Below are 21,482 nucleotides of genomic sequence, written 5' to 3'. Positions count from 1 at the left end.
CCACGCTAAGGGTGTCCCATTAAAGGGATCCAGGTGTGTGGTTCCTGTCCGAAGCCTGGTCATGGGTTAGGGTCATGCCACGACCCCATTGGTGACCCTGGGGAAGTTCTTAATTGATATATATCATAAGGCTCCCGCTATTGATGGTTGACCCTTTCAAGACTTCCTGCAGACGGGCAGGAGTCAGGATATAGTCTTGCTTCACCCAGTTGCCTAAGCCAAACTGCTCACATCTGTAACCAATAAAGTTGTGGCCTAATTTATCCCATTAACCCAACATATTTGTGCTTGTATGTTTATTTCTGTGGGAACTGCGGGCCCAGGGCCTCACCACGCAAATAGATTTGTTAGGCTTTCAAGGGCCACAAAATTCTGATTGTTTTTGCTGCAAGAGACTATGTATACACAGTGATTTTGGTAGAGCTGTTGGAAAGCCTTCCCTCTTTAATTGCTTTTATAGCCTAAATGGTAGGTGAAAATTTACATGCAGATTCTTGTCTAGCATATATAAAGGTGAAAACAGAAGAACAGAATCAGCAGGTAGCTTTGCTAAAGAGGCTGAACTTTGTTGCTGAGTATAGTTCTAGTTCAAATCTGATTTGACTCTATTTACTCTAGGTCATTAATGTCAAAATTATTTTGTGGAAAGAATATATATTGAAAGGCACAATGAACATATGAACTGTGATATTTGCTGTCAAAAATGCTACGTTAATGCTAGTGTGTATTTCTTCCTTTACAGAAAGTTCGCATATTTTCTCTTTGATGCTAGAAAGTGGCAAAATTCTGATTTAAAGCAAAAATAATAATTTAGCATTCGTGTATTTTCCCTTTCACTATTTTAATAAGGCAGTCACTTATGGACCATTGTTATCCAGTCCCTTTGTTTTATGATACATTATTACATAATGCTTTGCTCAGGCATGGCAACCCAGTGAATATTTATCTATGAAAAATCTGGAAATGCACAAAATAGGCATTTTGCTTTGATTGATTCAACCAGTTTAAATTCTGTGCACTACTTTAAGGACTTTAAATGCTTCTTTCATTCTGAAGAGTCTTTCTTTCTTTCTAATGTAATAATTATATAGGGTTGTTTTGATGAGGTATGGCCTAATTTCTGGAGTATATCAAAAAGAAAAGTGGACAAAAATTCCTTTGAATTTCTGGGATCTTAAGACATTTTGATCTTTTAATATTCTAGCTCAAGGGAGATGTATGTTCAGTGGGAAGACTAATTATGATGATGATCTAAGATTTACTGATAATGTGGCCTGGGACTGAATGTATTCCTATTCATCCGGTTTCCCTTTCTGAATATTTAAAGCATCTTCATTTATGAATACCATAAAATGTACCAAGTTTGTGATGCTGCTGCAGGCCACTTTTAAGTGCTTTTTTCTGCTCAGTACTCAGAGTCACTTTGTTACTAATGGTTCTGCAAATAGGATTTTTGGATAAGTCTAATATATTTCTGATAAGGTGTTCTAGTGTGAGAGGAAGAACTATGTTTCCATACACATAAATAGGAATTGCACTTGGATCCAGCGGCAGCTCCTAACAGGAAGTTGGATATTGCTTTTAAAAATGCAAAGTTCTGAAGTACCAAAATTGCCAAGACATTTTGCTACCTGAGGCAATCTAGCCAACATACGTAGTGCCCAAGCATGACTTGTCTGCACATGGAAGAAAAACTTACCAGCACCTCTGTCTGTTTGCCCTTTAATGATAACAAAATCAGCTACTTGAGGTGGCTACCTCACTCTTCCTAATGAAAGGGCCAGCCCTGAAAATGACTCTTCTAGTTTCTTCAACTATATTTTTATCTTCTAGTTTTGTCAACGATCAGTGCCACAATCTGGTTTGTAAACTTGCTTGTTTTTGTTTTCTTGTTTAGCTGCACAGAGTGAAGAGACGACATGTGCATTTAGGGACCAGTACCAAAATGATCATGGAATTAGCGAAAGTCGAATTTCTCAAGAGAATGGTACAGTTTTGTGTATGAAAGGCAACACCTGCTATGGTCTGTGGGAGAAAACACGTGAAGGAGAGATCCATCTTGTGAAACAAGGTAACATTCAACAATAATGGCATTCAGCAATAATGACAACAAACATAACTTAATCTATTTGTCACAAAGGTCTTAATATTCAGAGGCAGGTAGCAGTTTTTTTGTAAAACTTTTCGACATGTATCTTCTCATAAACCACAGAGCCTAGGGCTTGCCGATCAGAAGGTCGGCGGTTCGAATCCCCGCGATGGGGTGAGCTCCCGTTGTTCAGTCCCAGCTCCTGCCAACCTAGCAGTTTGAAAGCACGTCAAAGTGCAAGTAGATAAATAGGTACCACTCTGGCGGGAAGGTAAACGGCATTTCCGTGCGCTGCTCTGGTTTCGCCAGAAGCGGCTTAGTCATGCTGGCCACATGACCCGGAAAAACTGTCTGCGGACAAATGTTGGCTCCCTCGGCCAGTAAAGTGAGATGAGCGCCGCAAATCCCAGAGTCGTCCATGACTGGACCTAAAGTTCAGGGGTACCTTTACCTTTACCTTAATACCTCCGCGAACGTCCGCCCTATCGACCGTCCATTTCGACAAACATCCGTGGCAAACCCAGAAGTACCGGAACGGGATACTTCCGGGTTTGCCGTTCGTGCACATGCACAGAGCGGTGCTTTGTCGAGCATCCCTTTCGTTGAGCGTCCAGGGCTCTGGAACGGATCCCCGACTCAAAACAAGGTACCACTGTACTGCCTTCTGATCACAAAGGAATCTACAAACAAATGTCCCTCATTTTGAAGAACAGCTGAGTGCAGACATAACTCTTCTCAGTTCTCTGCTGCCACAAAGGCCAGGGCTGCACTTAATTTACAGGAGACTATATTTTATTTGAACATTATGAGAAACTTATTGAACAGTTCAACAGTGGGATCAATTACTTAGAAGAGTGGTGAGTTCTCCCTCACTAGAGTTCTTCAAGCAAAGGTTGGCTAGCCATATATTGAAGATGCTCTAGTTCTGGGACTCTTGAATTGAGCAGGGGGTTGGACAGATGGTCTGTGACACACCCTGAAAAAAGCTCTGATTCTCTTAATTGTATGACTCCTGACTCCTTCCCAGTTCATTGTTGCACCCCCCTCTCCTCATCAAGCTAAAGCTAACTACAGTTCTATCTTCAGTGGTGTTAAGATGACCATAAAGGTAAAGGTACCCCTGCCCATACGGGCCAGTCTTGACAGACTCTAGGGTTGTGCGCCCATCTCACTCAAGAGGCTGGGGGCCAGCGCTGTCCGGAGACACTTCCGGTTCACGTGGCCAACGTGACATCGCTGCTCTGGCGAGCCAGAGCCGCACACGGAAACGCCGTTTACCTTCCCGCTGGTAAGCGGTCCCTATTTATCTACTTGCACCCGGGAGTGCTTTCGAACTGCTAGGTTGGCAGGCACTGGGACCAAACAATGGGAGCGCACCCCGACGCGGGGATTCGAACTGCCGACCTTTCGATCGGCAAGCCCTAGGCGCTGAGGCTTCTACCCACAGCACCACCCGCGTCCCTAAGATGACCATAGTTATCAGCAAATTTGCAAAGCTGCTTCTATCCATTGTTGCAAATGGTGGTTAGCATTAATGTAAGTTAATGGTCGATGGTCAAATTGAAAAGGTGGGGGGATACCCACTTGGGAAAGCCGTGTGCATGCCCATAGGGCATTCCCAATAGCTTAATCATGATTAGGCTTCTGGGCAACATTACAATTATGCCAAGCCACAATTTTTTCAAGCATACTTTATAGAAATTTTTAATACATGACAGTCTAAAGTTTGATATGCTAGTGATTCATAGTATAAACTTAATAGAGCTGCTAAGTAGAAATAGATAAAACTGTACAAATTACCAGAAAGCAAAAACAAGGTCATAGTGCTTATGTTTAATGAAATTAGTAATAGGTAATAACAACGAATTAGAAGTGAGCATAGAGGATAGTCTCTAACAGAACACTGAGCAGTCTTGGAGAATAAGGATGATTAAATGAATAAGCCATACGAAAGAAGAAAGTTCCATTACTGATCATTAAGGGCCCCGGACTCTGAACTTCCATTTCTTTTTTTAAAAAAATAAGTCTCTAGCCCTCTCAGAAGGAAAGTTATGAAGGAAAATATGTAATTAGACCCTAAAACTACATACAGTAATGAAAAAAAGAAGTTTTTTGGGAGCAGGGGATGGGAACATGCAAAAGTGGTGTAAATACATGGTATCTCCCTTAAAAGCTGAAATGTTAGATACAGTTTCATCAACTAAATCAAAGTATGATATTTAAAGAACCAGCATAACCAGAAGTTGTTGGAAACCTGAAGGCAAAATGCCAGGATAATGCAAACTCGCTTACACAGTTGGGAATGCTTCACCTGTGGTTTGTTTCAGAGGTCAACAGTTCAGGAGTCTTGATAAATTTTAGCCACACTATTTTGCTCACTGTCTTAGCTCAGGACGAATCACTGCATACTTTAATTGAATACTGTGCTCTGTCCACTTCCTGCATGCCAGACATGATGACCCCTGCAATTGTATGTGTAATCTGTTGGTCTGGTGCGGTAGAGAAATGAATCAAGAACATGCATTAGTTTCAAAAAACATGCATCAGCCTCTGACTAACCCTTGAACACACACACACACACACACACCCGAACACACACACCCCTGAAGTGGAATGAAAGGACTGGTATGCAGCTGATAATGTAAATAAGTCACAAATCAGTAAACCAATGAAAAATTTGAAGACACTATGGTGCATTTGATATTTTGCCAGGACCAGGTTGTTACGGTCATAAGACTGTTTAGTTTTGGGACACAGACATTGGTGGAATGTAAAGAACCACCACAAATATGTTTGTGTAGGCTTTTATCTGCTTTAATACAACTTTTCTTACATGAAATTGAATCTGTTTTCAGCATTAAAGCATCAGTACAAAATGCAAGTCTCAATAGTGAAATCCACCCACATATGAGAATGCAGTTAAATTGGCTAAAGAAAGTACCGTATTTTTTGCTCTATAAGACTCACTTTTTCCCTCCTAAAAAGTAAGGGGAAATGTGTGTGCGTCTTATGGAGCGAATGTAGTCTGCGCAGCTATCACAGAAGCCAGAACAGCAAGAGGGATTGCTGCTTTCACTGCGCAGTGATCCCTCTTGCTGTTCTGGCTTCTGAGACTCAGAATATTTTTTTTCTTGTTTTCCTCCTCCAAAAACTAGGTGCGTCTTGTGGTCTGGTGTGTCTTATAGAGCGAAAAATACGGTACATAGTCCAAGTCACATAAAACCCATTTAAGAAAAGGAGCATATATTTAAAAGCAGAGGATGAAAGAAAAATGTCCTAATGTCAAAAAGTCATGGAGCTGCAAAAGACCCTACCCATAGTCCCAGCAGGTGACACTTCTCTTAGGGAAAGGATTCAGAGCAGTGTGTCCCTGGTCTTAAAAGGCAGAGGGGTTTTTCTAGGTGAGAGACAATCCAATACGAGCATGAAGTTGAGGAGCAAAACATGTAGAAAGTTTCACAAGCTAAATAAATAGCCAAAAGAAATGCTGCTATTTGATTTACAACCTTTTTTTCCTCCAGGATGCTGGTCTCATATAGGAGACCCTGAAGACTGTCACTCTGAGGAGTGCATCGTCACAACCACCCCTTCCTTGGTTCAGAATGGGACATATCGTTTCTGCTGCTGCAGTTCCAACTTGTGCAATCTCAACTTCACAGAGAATTTTCCACCAGCAGACCCTACCGATGGAACGCCTTTCAGTGAGTCAGAGTGCTTCAGGCTTTGTGATAATCATGATTTAAGAGCAACTGAGAAAGCATTGCTACTAATAGACTCCACATGCAATGTACTGCTGAGAACTTAAAGATTGAAATTAACTTTGTTTTTCTATTAGTATGTAAGCTATCTGTTGTATTATACAATGTTTCACCTTAAAAATAATTTAGGCTTCACTTGTATATCCTTTACAACATTGTGGCAATATTATTTTGCCATGGTCATATTCTCCATGCAGAGGACCTATTTGTTCTTCCTCTTGCTTTGAAATAGCTCAAAATACCCTTTTTAGTCTTTTAACCTCTCTTGCAAGGTTGAGCTTGGTTCTGAGCTTTAGTCCTCCTGACCTTCTCCCTGAAAGTGTTGGCGTCTTCTTTATATCCTTCCTTTGTGATTTGCTTCTCCCATTATACATGCCCCTTTTAAATCTCAGCTCATCTAAAAGCTCCTTATGCAGCCACACTGGTTTCTTTAGATGCTTCCTACAGTACTTCTCTTCCTTGTTGGAATTGTTTAGATTATGCCTTCAATATTTCACCTTCAAGAAACTCCCAGCCATCATTAACACTTTGCATATTTCTAAAAATGAGACCTCACCCTGTAGTTTCTGGAGCTGGCACAGTGGTATTTTTTAAAAAAGCCCCCCCCCTCCACTCTAGTTTTGACTCTGCACTGCATGATTGGGGTGGCTTTGGAATACTTCAAACATGGGCATCTGTGAGGCTACTGCAAAGGAGAACACAAATCATAACCACAGCAGTACAGAATTGTACTAGGCATATGGAGGTTACATTTTGCATTGCAATGTTGTTTTTCCTACTTCTGTTTAGCTATAATTATGCTGAGACTGGGTTCACACTGATAGAAAATATCTGTAATGGCAACACGACCCAAAGCTCTCTTTTACTTCCAGGCTAACGGGAGATAACTGCCTATATATTTACAATCATTTATTTGCTATCTATCTCCAGTGCCCAGCTTTAGATTTAGATTTTTTGAATTGCAACATTGGAAGACAATTTAGACATTGCTCTGGCTTGTGTGTAGATGTCAAAAAACATATAGTCCTGGAAAACAAGTAATGCTCCTAATTAGCTGCAAATGCTGTATATTAACATAAGAGCATATGTTTTCAGACATCAACACAGAATTTAAATTTGTGGTATTTAATATAATCTGCATATAACCATTAATATTGTGTAGAAGGGATTATGTTTTTATAGTGAGAGAGCCTTAAGGCAACATAGGATGAAATAATGGAAATCTATTGTGTGGTATTTAAACAATGTGATTTCAGAAACTGGGATGTTTGACAGCAAGAAAGGAATATTGTTCAATGTTCTATATGTATAAATTGAGGCTTCGCAAGGAACCACGAAGAGGATAAATTATTTGCAGTAAGAATCTGAAATAGTCTTCTTTGGGTTCATATTCCCTGTTGCTATTCCATCTCATTATTTTCATTATAATTTATATTGGAAGAAACTGATATTACTAACCAGTACTGAAGTGCAGGTAGAGGGATGCGGGTGGCGCTGTGGGTAAAACCTCAGCGCCTAGGACTTGCCGATCGTCAGGTCGGCGGTTCAAATCCCCGCGGCGGGGTGCGCTCCCATTGCTCGGTCCCAGCGCCTGCCAACCTAGCAGTTCGAAAGCACCCCCGGGTGCAAGTAGATAAATAGGGACCGCTTACTAGCAGGAAGGTAAACGGCGTTCTGTGTGCTGCGCTGGCTCGCCAGATGCAGCTTGTCACGCTGGCCACATGACCCGGAAGTGTCTGTGGACAGCGCTGGCCCCCGGCCTCTTAAGTGAGATGGGCGCACAACCCTAGAGTCGGACACGACTGGCCCGTACAGGCAGGGGTACCTTTACCTTTACCTTTACTGAAGTGCAGGGCTAAACTGAACTTTCATCTTAAAAGAACAAAATAAATATTGCTCTCCATATCTGCTGGAAATTGATAGTTGTGGAGAGTTAAATGGTATACAAATCATGCAATTTGGACTTACTAGTATTCCCTAATATTCCCTAACAGGCAAATGCTGAGTAAGCATCCTGCAAGCCCCATACTGTAAGACTGTAAACCTCTCAGAACAATAATTAGGCCACATATGCATTGTTAATGTTTTGCAAGAGTGTATTGCATACCAAAAGGAAATTTCTAAATCTGGAGCAGAATTGTTTCTTTAATAGTTAGATGATTTATGATCAGTAGCTGTGCTTGAGAAACAAAATGAACATACAGGAGCCTTAAGGTTGGAAGGCAGAAAGAAAAGTAGGTGGGAGACAAGAGGGGGGTCACCATAGTGCTGGTGTTTCATTGGCTGAAGAGCAGCATGCTACTCTGTGACTGCCAGTTTTGCCTCTCTTTGTCCCCGGCTTGAAAAGCTACTGTGCTGTGATCTGTTTTCCTATGTGTTTTCCCTTGCTCTACCCCTCCTTCCCTTTCCCTCCCTTACTTCCAGGGTGTGGGAAAGAAAGAAACCAACAGGTCCCCCTTTCTTTCTGTTTTCCCTTCTAAACTTTCAGCATGCATTGTCGGATGCACTTGGGGTTTGTAAAAAAAAGTTTAAGAAAAGAAAGTTTAAGAAAAGAATCCCTTTGTGCAGCGCTTGGTCGGTCTCTTCTCCTGTACTAGGTGGCAGCACGCAATTGATATTATTCTTTCCCCTTTTAAAAAAGCTCTAACAGAACAAGGTGAGGTCTTGGTACACTGCAGATCAAAGTTGCTCTCATGTCCCCCATCCTATTTTCCCTCTCTGGACCTGCATGACGTACAGAGACACTCCCGGAAAATGACATGGCCAGCATAATTGCAGCTTTGCTCTACAGCAGTGATGGCCAAACTTGGCCCTCCAGCTGTTTTGGGACTACAACTCCCATCATCCCTAGCTAACAGGACCAGTGGTCAGAGATGATGGGAATTGTAGTCCCAAAACAGCTGGAGGGCCAAGTTTGGCCATCACTGCTCTACAGCATGCCTGTACGACAATACTGCATTTCTGTCCTAACAAATAAATAAATTGAAGGCGGGCATGTTCTCTTCCGGGCTGCCGTAGTATAAAATTTACTTTTCAACTTTTCTTCTGCTTCCATCACTGCAGCTTCAAGTCAGGAAGGGGGAGTGTGTTTTGAGTAGATAGATCCTGGCAAAGAAGGCTTTTTGCTGAAGGAGTAAACTAACAAAGATAAGCAGAGGGTTTTAAAAGCTTGCCTGCAGTTTGGAGAAACTTTTAAAAGTTCCCAAAGTTCATTTTGAAGTCCAAGCTTGGGGACTTTTGTTTGCTAGCATCTTGGCGAAAAACTACAATGTAAACCTTGTTTTAATGCATTGCTAGGACCATTCAGAGATTCAGTGTGCCATCTGGAAACCAATTAATGCATTGCAATATCCATTCCCTGTTATTTTGTCTTGGTTTATCTCTTGCGGTACATTCTCTAGTTTGCCAGAAGTTCTAAATAAACATTAGTGTTGTAGTTAGTTTACTGATACCATCTTATGAATAGCTAAGGACTGTATTTCACGCTACTACAATTTCCCAAAGTTATGGGTACTGGTAGATGAGTTGAAGCAGCAGCTGTGTAGACTTAAGACAGCCCTATTTCTGCCTCTGTTTACAGCAGCGTAAAAAATTGTATATTTTTCTCTTAACGCAAAGATGGAATTCTAAAGGAAAGTTTCATACACTGATGGAAATTATGGCACTTGTCTGAGCCTGCTTCATGCTCACTGCATAGCTGGATTTTTAAAGGCTTATTCACATTGCACTGTAGCCAAGCTAGTGTGGGATCTAAGGTAATAAAACAGATTTTAATAAAATGTTTGGTATGAATTAAGGTGGTTCAAAATATTTTTCAGAATTTAAACTTGCAAACACAAGTTTAGCCAACAAATATTTCTGATTCACACATCACACATGAGGGTTTTAACACCATGTGGAATGTTAGTTAAATTATGATATATACTGAAATCATTGCCTTCATGGCTAAAGGATCCCTAAGATCTTTCTCCTCATTGTTATCACTTTATTAGGTGGTGGTCCTTCTCTGTTCTATTCCCTTAGAAATATACATAGGAATTCCCTGTTACTTGTTTGCTTACATTTTAAATGGAATATATCCATTTAAACTTCAGTTTACAGTGAAAAAAACCAATTTCCCCCTATTGCTCCAGTAGCACCCATCCTAGCATAATAGTTAAAAAGTAAACTTGCTGAGCTTTGTATGCTTTGTGTTTGTACATACTTTGGAAATATGAACTTCAGCACTGGAGAAATGAATCTGCAATCTTCAAAGAATTAAGCCTGAAATTTTAATAATGAAAAAGCAAAATTTGCATAAAATGTACATACCTGTTTAGTAAGCCAAGTTATGAATGAACCTAGTGTTCCTGTATGCAGCTACTTTATGTGAGTTGGCAAACAAGGCAGACCGTCTTGACTCTAGTTTCCCATTATGTCCAAACCAGAAAAGTATGGTTAACAGCTTGGGAGCACTCCAAAATATTAATTAAGCTGCAGTTTAAAGTTAGCTTAATATTGTGGCATGTTTCAAAGCTGTTACCTATCATTTCCTGGTTCAGGCGAAAAGGAAAACTATAGTCAAGGGAAAACTTACACAAAGGCAGGAGTCAAACAGTTGTGTATTGGGGGAATATATCTGGTTAATAAGTTGAGATCTGATTGTCGAAATGCTACTGGTGTAGTACAGCTTTGCTCCAGGGGAAAGCTGCTTTTAACAGCTAAAGGAGCAGCTTGTGTCTGAATTGCTCAACTTTGGCAGTAGTATGAGAGAGCAGCAAACTAGTCATCATCTCTAATTATGTTGCAGGCACTAACTTCACAGTACTCAGCAATCGTGCTCAACAAAGCATGCACAATTGTAGCTGATGTCCCAACTAATAGAAGAATGTCCCCTCCACCCCGGCAACAAGATGTCAGGATTAAACTGCAGGTGGAAAATGTAGTATTACAGCAACAGAAGTACTAGCCCAAAGAATGACTCCTGTGTCCCTATCGTAATTGAGTAACACATGCACATTTTATGATGAAAAAAAACCCCTGGAAAGGCCCCAAGAGGCTTTTATTTACATTCTCCTGTCAATGACTTGAATTCATTACCTCTCCATAGCTTCCACAATTTGAACATTTTCAGCCCTCCTAGAGATTATGCCTAACTAGTATTGTGTTGTACTATTCTTGGAATGCATCTTGTGTTTTTGCAAATAATATTTAAACATAAATAAAAGGCACATTGCTCAGTTGCTATAGAAACCAAGATCGTATTAGCAGACTATGAGCCATTTTGTTCGCTGTGTTTTCTCTTAGCGCTGGCTCAGTGATGAGAAGTGAGATACTTGTTTTATGGTTCTTGAATTTTTTTAAGAATGGGATTTTGGCTATTATTAGAAGATGAAAAAATCTTTCAGATTAAGAATAAATGAATATTTGTATCAGACTTTTTTAGGAATGACTGGGTATAATCATGTTGTGCATTCCAATATTAATCCAACCAAGTCAATATTTAAAAAATTACAGATTTATTAAATGTTATTTTAAGCCTTACCTGAAATAATATGTCTAGATTATTTGATATTCACATACCACCATTCCATAAAATTGGTAGGTTGTATAGCTGACATAATTTAAGCATAGTTCCATACAAGTTTTTATTTATTTATTTGTATTACTCATACAAATAAACAATATTAGGTAGCAGACATCTTAAGCCTGATAGTATATAGTTCAGTATGGAGAATGACCTGAAGGCTGTGGAAACTTCTGCATATACCGAATAGTCTTTAGGGCATTTTCCATACTGAACCATATGCTATCAGGTTTAAGAGGTCTGCTACTTAATATCATTTATGTTTATGATTAATACAAATAAATACAAAATACTTGTATAAAACTATAATAAGAACCATATGGAAAACACAGAAAGACTGTGAAAACTGTTCAGGTTATGAAAACCAGAGGCAGTTTTGCTTCATTCTTGTTTTGCAAGGCTAACAGCGTAACAGTTCATTTTTTCTTTTCACTGTCACTAAATTGCTAAGCCACTATGTAAATTTGGGCAGTTTAAGAAGTGCATCCGTTAAACAAAGCTAAAAATGCATGACCTGCAGTTAACAATTGAAACGGAATTTCCTTTGAAACGTTTCTTCAGGACACCAATAAAAACTTTTTAAGGAAGAGGTAAAACGATAGCTTCTATATAAGTATTGTATGCTGTAAAAATACAGCATGCCGTTTGAGTGCAGTTGTTGCATAAGAAAATAACGTATGTCTAAGGGGTGCAATTGAAATATGATTCTTTTTCTTTTGTATGAAATAACGAATGCAAGTGTTCTTGCCTATGAGTTAAATGATTTGGGGGGCAGGCCAGCTCTCTCCCCCCACCCCATATTTCTCAGGGAAAGCGTAAATTCACTAATCCGTAGACTACCTTTCTGAGCGAGGCTGTGAAAAAAGGAGGGAGCCCCAGCAGTTGCATTGTCTTGAAACCATCCTTTGCGGAAAACACAGCAGGGTTGTTCTTTCTTTGACACAGTCAAACCAGACAAAGGCTGAGTGTAGCAAGGAAGCAGACGGCACGCCTCCAGCCAGTGCCCCGGCCTGGCTCCAGGATTTGTAAACAGAAACATCCCAGGCTCCAATAAGGCAGACGGCGGCTCTCCGTCTGATCTGCATGCAGGAAGTGCCTGCTTGTACAAGTCTTGCCATCGCATATAAGCACCCATGAGCTGTTTAAATTTGCCAGAGCTGCCTTTCTATGAACACGGGAGAAGCCAGGGTGTTTTAACTGCTTAAAGGAACACAGCATGCTTTATATGCAGCATACAGTGGTACCTCGGGTTACATACACTTCAGGTTACATACGCTTCAGGTTACAGACTCTGCTAACCCAGAAATAGTACCTCGGGATAAGAACTTTGCTTCAGGATGGGAACAGAAATCGTGCTCCGGCAGCGCGGCAGCAGCAGCAGGAGGCCCCATTAGCTAAAGTGGTGCTTCAGGTTAAGAACAGTTTCAGGTTAAGTACGGACCTCCGGAACGAATTAAGTACTTAACCCGAGGTACCACTGTACTTAAATGTGAAAGACCATGCAGTCACATGAAATGTTCAGAGGTGCATGGGCGTATGTATTTTAGTGGGGATCAAGCTTTATGTTTGGGGGGAGGGCAGAAGCAAGTTATCTGCGATGCAATCAGTCAGCTAGTTAAATATTTGTATTTATTTGCTTGATTGTGGGGGCACCTGCCCCCAACCCCCCCTGGCTACGCCCATGCAAAGGAATTTGTGTGTTTTCTCTTGGAGTATAAAAAATCCACACGCACTCAGATTTTTTAGGAAAGTTAACTTGATCAAGCTCAGCCTTTAAAATTCCAAATCTGTTGAACAAAAGAAAACAACTTACAACAAAAGGGCAAAGTGTGGTACATTCAGTTCCTTAGTATAACAAATTACATAAATCTTATCAGCGTTCAAATCATGCATATAGAGGTGGTGGGGTTTTTTTAAGTAGCAGTACTTTCAGATTTCCTTCTGGCTAACTTTGGTGCACGTATCCAGGAGGAGAGCTGAAACTATTTAAGAAAGCCCATCTGTCTTAAGTGCCTGTGTGCCTCGAAGTTCCGTCACGTGGCTTGCTTTGCCTTTTCTCACTACTCTTTCAGCAGGAAAGATGTAGCTCAATGTTTACTTCTCTGGAGGACAGGTCAGCTGGAAGGAAGAAGCTTAGCTTGAAGCCTCCAGGCTTCCCTAAGACTAGTGGTAAAGCACTCTCTGACTATGGAAAATGATTGATTGATCTTGCCGTCATGGAAGGGAGACAGTTGCTGCTGGCTTGGTAATTTGCTTTTTCCATGCTCTTTAACTATTTGAGGCCACTTCACATTGCAGTGCTTAATTTTGAGAGGTGCTGTGAATAAAATCTGCAGCTGTGCAAGCAAGCAGGTATCCTTATCGTTAGATAAGAGGAAATTGGGTATGATTACTCCAGGAGTAAAAGGCGCACTGTGTATGCTCTCAGCTACCATCTTTATTTGAGCTACTTCATGTGTTTTGTAGCCATTCTGTAGTAGTTCCAGCCTTCCTGTAATTCAGATTCCAGAAACTTGTATTCAGGTACTACCACTTAACCCTTTGGCTGCATAGATCATGATACGTGATCCTCAGAGTCCCTTCCAACTCTACAATTCTATGATATACCGTATTTTTCGCCCTATGGGCCGCACCGGCCCATAGGGCGCACTTATTTTTTGGGGGGGGGGGATAAAGAAAAAAAATTATTTCCCCCCCCCCCGAGCCCCAAAGAGCAAAGAAGCCATGACAGCGAGCTGTCTTGGCTTCGTTTTTAGCCTCAGGGCTGGGGTCCGGGAGCGAAGGCGAGGTTGCGCTCAACCTCGCCATCTCTCCCGAAGCTTGTCGGGCTGGGGGCGGGGGAAGCCCGAGCTTCCCCAGCCCCCAGAACGGGTCCGGGAGCGATGGCAAGGTTACGCTCAACTTCGCCATCGCTCCCGGAGCTTGCCGGGCTGGGGGCGGGGGAAGCCCAAGCTTCCCCCAGCCCCCAGAATGGGTCCGGGAGCGATGGTGAGGTTGCACTCAACCTCGCCATCGCTCCCAGAGCTTGCTGCTATCCGAAGCCCGGGGGCGCGGCGCTGTAGCCCGCTGCGCACCCCGGGCTTAGGGCAGCTATCCCCAAGCCTGCGGCACCCGGTGGGAACTCCCGCCAGGCACCGCAGGCTTGCAGATAGCTGCCCTAAGCCCGGGGTGCACAGTACCGCGCTCCCCTGGCTTCGGGCTGCAGGCAGCTATCCACAAGCCTTCGGAGCCCACGGGAGTTCCCGCCGGACTCCGCAGGTTTACGGATAGCTTCCTGAAGCCTGCATTCGTCCCATAGGACGCACACACATTTCCCCTTCATTTTGGGAGGGGGAAAAGTGCGTCCTATAGGGTGAAAAATACAGTATATAAAAACTGACTGTGGCGTAACATTGTATTGAAACTGCTGGGAGAGATTATCTGGAAGCTGGATGCTGGTAACCTCAACTCAAGTCTCTTTTTCATAAGATTCCAGAAGGCAGTGGGAGGTTCTGAACTGGAATTTGATGGGTGAAGAACTGATGATTTAATCCAGACCAAGTGGAACTGGTGTAAATGTTTTTTATGCTGTGCTTATGCTATCTGGAGTTACCTGTTTAGAATGCACATCCCTGAGTCTTGTTTTCTTATTGTGGCACATATCACAGTCTGTTTTGTTCTGCCTCTAGTAAGCCACCAGGCCTCATCCCCTAGTCCCGCTCATGGGTGTCTCTGTTTTTAAATTTGTGAAATGTCAGAGACCATATAATTACCATACCACCAAGCCTTACTAGAAGAATTACTGTACAGGTCTGAATATAAGCTGCCCTAGAACAGGCTTCCTCAACCTCGGCCCTCCAGATGTTTTTGGCTACAACTCCCATGAGCCCTAGCTAGCAGGACCAGTGGTCAGGGATGATGGGAATTGTAGTCTCAAAGCATCTGGAGGGCCAAGGTTGAGGAAGCCTGCCCTAGAATATATACTGAACCCCTAATATGAGGTCTCTTTGAAAGGAATGTACTGTATATATACCATAAATCTTGGACACCATCCAGTGCTTTTACAATTTAGAGAACCTGTGGAACCCCTTGGTTCTCCTACATGTCAGGCTTCCAGCACCACCTGTTGAGTAGAGCAAGTGATCCTTTTACAAAACTACTGAAGGATAGAGTTTCAAGTATCAGTTCCATCCAAGGTCTCATCTTAAATCACAGCTTCTCTACCTGTAAGAGCGCAGTTATCAGCTGCGCTCAGATTTTATACAAGCCTCCTTTTTTTTAGGGGGGGTGTGGCCTATATTCAGACTAAAAAAAGGTAAAGGGAACCCTGACCATTAGGTCCAGTCGTGGCCGACTCTGGGGTTGCGACGCTCATCTCGCTTTATTGGCCGAGGGAGCCGGCGTACAGCTTCCGGGTCATGTGACCAGCATGACTAAGCCGCTTCTGGCGAACCAGAGCAGCGCACGGAAACACCGTTTACCTTCCCGCCATAGCGGTACCTATTTATCTGCTTGCACTTTGACGTGCTTTCGAACTGCTAGGTTGGCAGGAGCAGAGACCGAGCAACGGTAGCTCACCCCATATTGGGGATTCGAACCGACGGCCTTCTGATCAGCAAGTCCTAGGCTCTGTGGTTTAACCCACAGCGCCACCCGCGTATGGTGCTATTCTACAAACTCTTCTTTCCAAGCAGTTGCATCACCAGGAAATTTCATTAGGCTGAGGCTTAGAGCTAGGAAAAGGCTGCTTTGATAATGAATAGTGTTTTACGCAAGGGACGCGGGTGGCGCTGTGGGTTAAAGCCTCAGCGCCTAGGACTTGCTGATCGAAAGGTCGGCGGTTCGAATCCCCGCGGCGGGGTCCGCTCCCGTTGCTCGGTCCCAGCGCCTGCCAACCTAGCAGTTCGAAAGCACCCCCGGGTGCAAGTAGATAAATAGGGACCGCTTACTAGCGGGAAGGTAAACGGCGTTTCCGTGTGTGGCTCTGGCTCGCCAGAGCAGCGATGTCACGCTGGCCACGTGACCCGGAAGTGTCTGCGGACAGCGCTGGCCCCCGGCCTATAGAGTGAGATGGGCGCACAACCCTAGAGTCTGGCAAGACTGGCCCGTACGGGCAGGGGTACCTTTACCTTTACCTTAGTGTTTTACGCCTTCTGGCATGTGCCTAGCAGTAGGCAGATTCGATGACTGAAAACTGAAACAAGAGAACTTGTTGCCACAATTAAAAAAAAAAGTCACAGCATTTTGAACTAAAAAAATCTTGGGTCAATTTCAAATGAGCATTTCCCCCTCTGTTGTGTTGTTTAGTTGTTTAGTCGTGTCCGATTCTTCGTGACCCCATGGACCAGAGCACGCCAGGCACTCCTGTCTTTCACTGCCTCCCACAGTTTGGTCAGACTCATGCTGGTAGCTTCGAGAACACTGTCCAACCATCTTGTCCTCTGTTGTCCTCTTCTCCTTGTGCCCTCCATCTTTCCCAACATCAGGGTCTTTTCCAGGGAGTCTTCTCTTCTCATGAGGTGGCCAAAGTACTGGAGCCTCAGCTTCAGGATCTGTCCTTCCAGTGAGCACTCAGGGCTGATTTCCTTAAGAATGGAGAGGTTTGATCTTCTTGCAGTCCATGGGACTCTCAAGAGTCCCCTGTGTGGAATAAGGCAAAACCCACACAAATTGTACAGGAAACACCTATGAGCAGGAATCTTAACACCTTGCTTGGAAAAATCTTCATTGATGTTACATTTTGATGGTGATTATTTTGCAGTGAGAAAAGTTGTTATGGAATAGGTCATTTATACTTGATGCAACACCCTTCTTAATATATTAGGGTAAACTTAATTTTGCTGACCATATTTTCAGCCATATGATATAACTATTAGTTCAAAATAATGCAAACAAAGTTCAGTGCTAAATCAAGCAGTGCCATAAAACACTTTACAACAGTAAATTTGGTATAGTATAACGTATCGTCTTTGTATCCAAATATCTATAGTACCTTAGAGAATATGAGACTACTGCATGAGATCAAGGCATAACGCTAAAGCAAGAATTAATGTTACGACAGTGAACTGGCACAAGCCTTGGGCTTGCACATTCCCCACTAACCCTTCCCCTTCTCTCCTTTGTACACAAAGAGAGGAAGCCTGAGAACGTCAATTTACTGCTTGGAACAAACAGTAGCTTCCCATAATAAAGTGTGACAGAAATTGGAGTTTGTTCCAAACAGCAAACAGAATCTAAGGTTTCTAGACACTAACCCAACGATAACCCAAGCGGTGCCCTCCAGATCTTGCTGGAAATCAGTTCCCATCTGTCCCAGCCAGCATGACCAATGTGGTTTGTGTTTACTCTCCAAACTAGAATTGCAAACATGGTTTGAAGCCTTTTTGTCATTCTGGTTTGCTGGGGGAAGCGCAGACCATGGCTTGCTTGTTCCAAGTGTGTTGGCAAACCAGTTGAAGCAGAGTGTGAAAGAAGAGAAGAGCATGAGTGCAAGGCTCCTGTAGCACAAAAGCATGATTCAGCATTACATGTGAATCATTTCGGTATGATTACTGTAGCTCCATGTGTGAGAGTAACAACTTTTTTGTAGATATGCTAGTAACCTTTCCTGAAGACGCACAAAGTTGCAGCTGATATATTAGCTAAACCTGTTGAAATGAAAGTGCAAGAAACGAGAAAATACTTCACAGTGTGTAAGCGTTTCAAATAATTTAGTGAGTCTTTTTTTTCGGCATCTCAATTTATTGTATTGCATATAGTCCTCTTTACTTGATGTTCTGCTTCATAATAAACTGCACTCACTTAATTAAAAATAGCTGCAATTAGCTTGGATTATAGTGAGAAGAAGTGCCACCAGGTGTCCCAGAATGCAACTATAATCTGACTTTGGTAGAAGCTCAGTCATAAGTATGGGGTAATGGTTTGAGAAACTGGATTTAATTAAACTAAATGTTGCACTGCTTCACATTATTAAAACTGTGATAAACTGGTACCTCTTTGTACGTGAATACTCTTCATTTTGATTGAAATCTAGTTTCATAAAACATGACACAGAAGCAAATGAAGTCTTAGGGTGAAGCTCAGATGTTCCAAATCCAGGTAACCTCCCTAGTTTTGTCAGAATGGTTAGATTGCGGAGGAGCTAATTAAGTCATTTCCATACACACACACTTGCATTCAAAGAGCCAAGAAGGCAGTACAAAAACAAAACACATGGTTTTGGATCTGGCCATAGCTTTGCACAAGAGGCCTGATCCTGAAGCTAGTGTAGCAAAAGCTTCCTAGCACCATTTTGGGCTGCTCTGCCCCTGGGATACCGGGAACAAATTCAACATGAGCTTTTAACGAAAGGACTTGGAAACTGAGTCTAAACCATTGTCGTTTATCAAAGAAGTAGCCACTTAGGTTGCTATGCAACACTCATCTGACGCAAAATATACAACATCACTTTGCTTTTTCCAACATCCTTTTGTCGGTAACATCTCAAAACCATTTCCAGAACTCGCAGTCACAGCCTGTCAGATAACTCCCTTTTTCCTGTGGTACTTCTGTTGTATTCAAAATTAATCCTTCAATACAACAGGATACTTATTTCACTCACAATAGAGCTATACACTCTCAGTGCTTTTACATGTACATCTGTGTGTTTAAGAAAAAAATAAAAATAATTCCATGCCCCAGGTAGTTATGAATATGACCCCAAATTGCTCCTTATGACTTCCTATTCTGAATACTTTAATTCTACGAAATTGCGCAGAGTTAGTTTTATTCCACATGTCATTTCAGACAAGTGGTTTGGGGTTAATGTTTCCTATCCTGCCTTTTTAATTTTATTGCTTCAACCTATCCTGCTATCTTTCTCCCTCCATGCCTTTATTGTCCAGCTGAGATTTTAAAAAATCTCATCACTTTTCCCCTGGGCTGGTGGGTGACAAGTAGAACTAGTATCAAACGTAGACTTCTTTCTTGGCCGCACAAAAACTCACTCATGTTGATTTATATCCCGTCCAACCAAAGGCAGAAATTCACTGATAGACAGAACAGGGGTTGCCAAGCTTTTTAGGCCACTGGGTACATTTGGAGTTTACAAAAAGTGCCAAGGAAGCCATTGACAAAATGGCTGGGCTGAAGTGGGGGTGTGGCATAACGCAAAACGACTGCCATATCTAAAAGAGCAGGAAAAGTGTCAGGACCGCAAAATGGTGGAGGGGTGCTTCTCCCCATCAGCTGCGTAGGAGAAAAGGTACCTGCTTCAACCACCACTACAATAATTCACAGATAAGAGTGCATCTTCTCTACTCAGAGCAGGTTGTTGTTTTTTGGCGGGGGGAGATGTGTACAGTTCTGGCATCCCTTGATGCGTGAGCAGTGGTGAAGCTGCATGCTCTGGCACCAGGGGCGGAGAGCAGGTGGGGGCGTGGCTGGCGTGCATCCTGGGGGCGTGGCGCATGTCCCAGGGGCGTGGTGTGCGTCCTGGGGGCATGGTGTGCTGCGCGGTGGGTGGGGGGTGCACAGCACGTGTCAGGGCGGCCGCGATGGTGCCCCCCTCCCCGATCGTGCTGGCGGCAGTGCGCTCCCCCCCCCCCCCGTTCCTCTGCCAATGTGGGTGAGTATGTTTAAGTATGTGTGCAAATAGAACTAATCAGGAACAGCAAGCGGTTTTTCATTCATTGTAGATTTTTGAGGAGATATTTGTTTAAAGCTTATACTGGAACGGGTGGCGCTGTGGGTTAAACCACAGAGCCTAGGACTTGCCGATCAGAAGGTCGGTGGTTTGAATCCCCGCAATGGGGTGAGCTCCCGTTGCTCGGTCCCTGCTCCTGCCAACCTAGCAGTTCGAAAGCACATCAAAGTGCAAGTAGATAAATAGGAACCGCTCCAGCGGGAAGTTAAACGGCGTTTCCGTGCGCTGCTCTGGTTCGCCAGAAGCGGCTTAGTCATGCTGGCCACATGACCCGGAAGCTGTACGCCGGCTCCCTCGGCCAATAAAGCGAGACGAGCGCCGCAACCCCAGTCGGTCACGACTGGACCTAATGGTCAGGGGTCCTTTTACCTTTACCTATACTGGAACACGTGAGCACAGTGTGGGCCCTGCATGCCCCCCTCCCGAACAATATGCAGTAGAACACTATGCATGTAATACATTGTAGAAGAAGTAATGCAGCACTTGCAAGCCAGCTAGTTGATTTTTTTTCCCTCTTGACATTTGTTAAACACTTATCAATAGTTTGCGCTGGCTGTAATTTATTTAATCACTCATTTAAAAATCTGAAGGAAAACTACAGTTGAAATATTGAGGGAGCAGACGCATAGTACTCTGCATTTAGTTTAAAGGTATGATAATGATAGCAATAAACTACTGTATTTTTCGCTCCATAAGACACACTTTTCCCCTCCTAAAAAGTAAGGGGAAATGTGTGTGCGTCTTATGGAGCGAATGCAGGGGGGAGGCAGGCAGGAAAAGCCCCCAAGAGCCACACACAAGCTCCATGCGGCTCTTGTAGGCTTTTCCCCAGGAGGGAGAAGGGACTGACACGGCCAGTCAGTCCCTTCTCACTCCTCATAGAAAAGCCCGCAGGAGCCGTGCGCTCCTTAAAGGGTGCGCGGCTCCTGTGGGCTTTTGTGGGAGTATTGCCAAAGCCGCGGGCAGCCTCTCCCGGCCAGAGAGGCTGCGCACGGCTAAAGAGGAAGTCAAGACAGTCTTGCCTTCTTTGCTCTTTGAGGCTGGGGGGGAAATAAGATTTTTTTTTCTTGATTTCCCCCTCTAAAAACTAGGTGCGCCTTATGGTCCAGTGCGCCCTATGGTCCAGTGCGCCTTATGGAGCGAAAAATACGGTATATAACTGGGGGTGGGGAAGCTTAGGCTCAATACTCCAAAATGCAGTAGAGGAGATGGATAGAGCATCCATGAAATTATTTTTGCTATATATGCTTGTAGAAGTAATACATTTGGGGTTTAGGTGCTGGAAGTGATTCAAGATTTCTGATGAAGTTTTATTTCTGCAGGGAAGTGGCTAAAAAGAGGAAGGGCAGGAGGCCTCCAGAACTCTTTAATAGCATACTTAATCGCCATGATCAAGACTATGAACCA

At 43.1% G+C, this 21,482-nt stretch overlaps 1 protein-coding gene across 2 annotated transcripts in view; it reads left to right on the top strand.

The window, feature by feature from the left end:
* BMPR2 (bone morphogenetic protein receptor type 2) overlaps nucleotides 1-21,482 on the top strand; it is an 88,401-nt gene that overhangs the window by 37,657 nt on the left and 29,262 nt on the right. For both annotated transcript variants that reach the window (XM_053362194.1, XM_053362185.1), the window contains exons 3-4: nucleotides 1,898-2,071; nucleotides 5,611-5,790. In XM_053362194.1, coding sequence (XP_053218169.1) covers nucleotides 1,898-2,071; nucleotides 5,611-5,790 — 354 coding nt within the window. The remainder of the gene's footprint in view (nucleotides 1-1,897; nucleotides 2,072-5,610; nucleotides 5,791-21,482) is intronic.

Source organism: Podarcis raffonei, chromosome 1 (assembly GCF_027172205.1).
Source record: "Podarcis raffonei isolate rPodRaf1 chromosome 1, rPodRaf1.pri, whole genome shotgun sequence".
In the NCBI taxonomy this organism is placed as follows: domain Eukaryota; kingdom Metazoa; phylum Chordata; class Lepidosauria; order Squamata; family Lacertidae; genus Podarcis; species Podarcis raffonei.
Note: the sequence above shows the minus strand (reverse complement) of the source record. Positions and strands in the feature narration are given on the sequence as shown.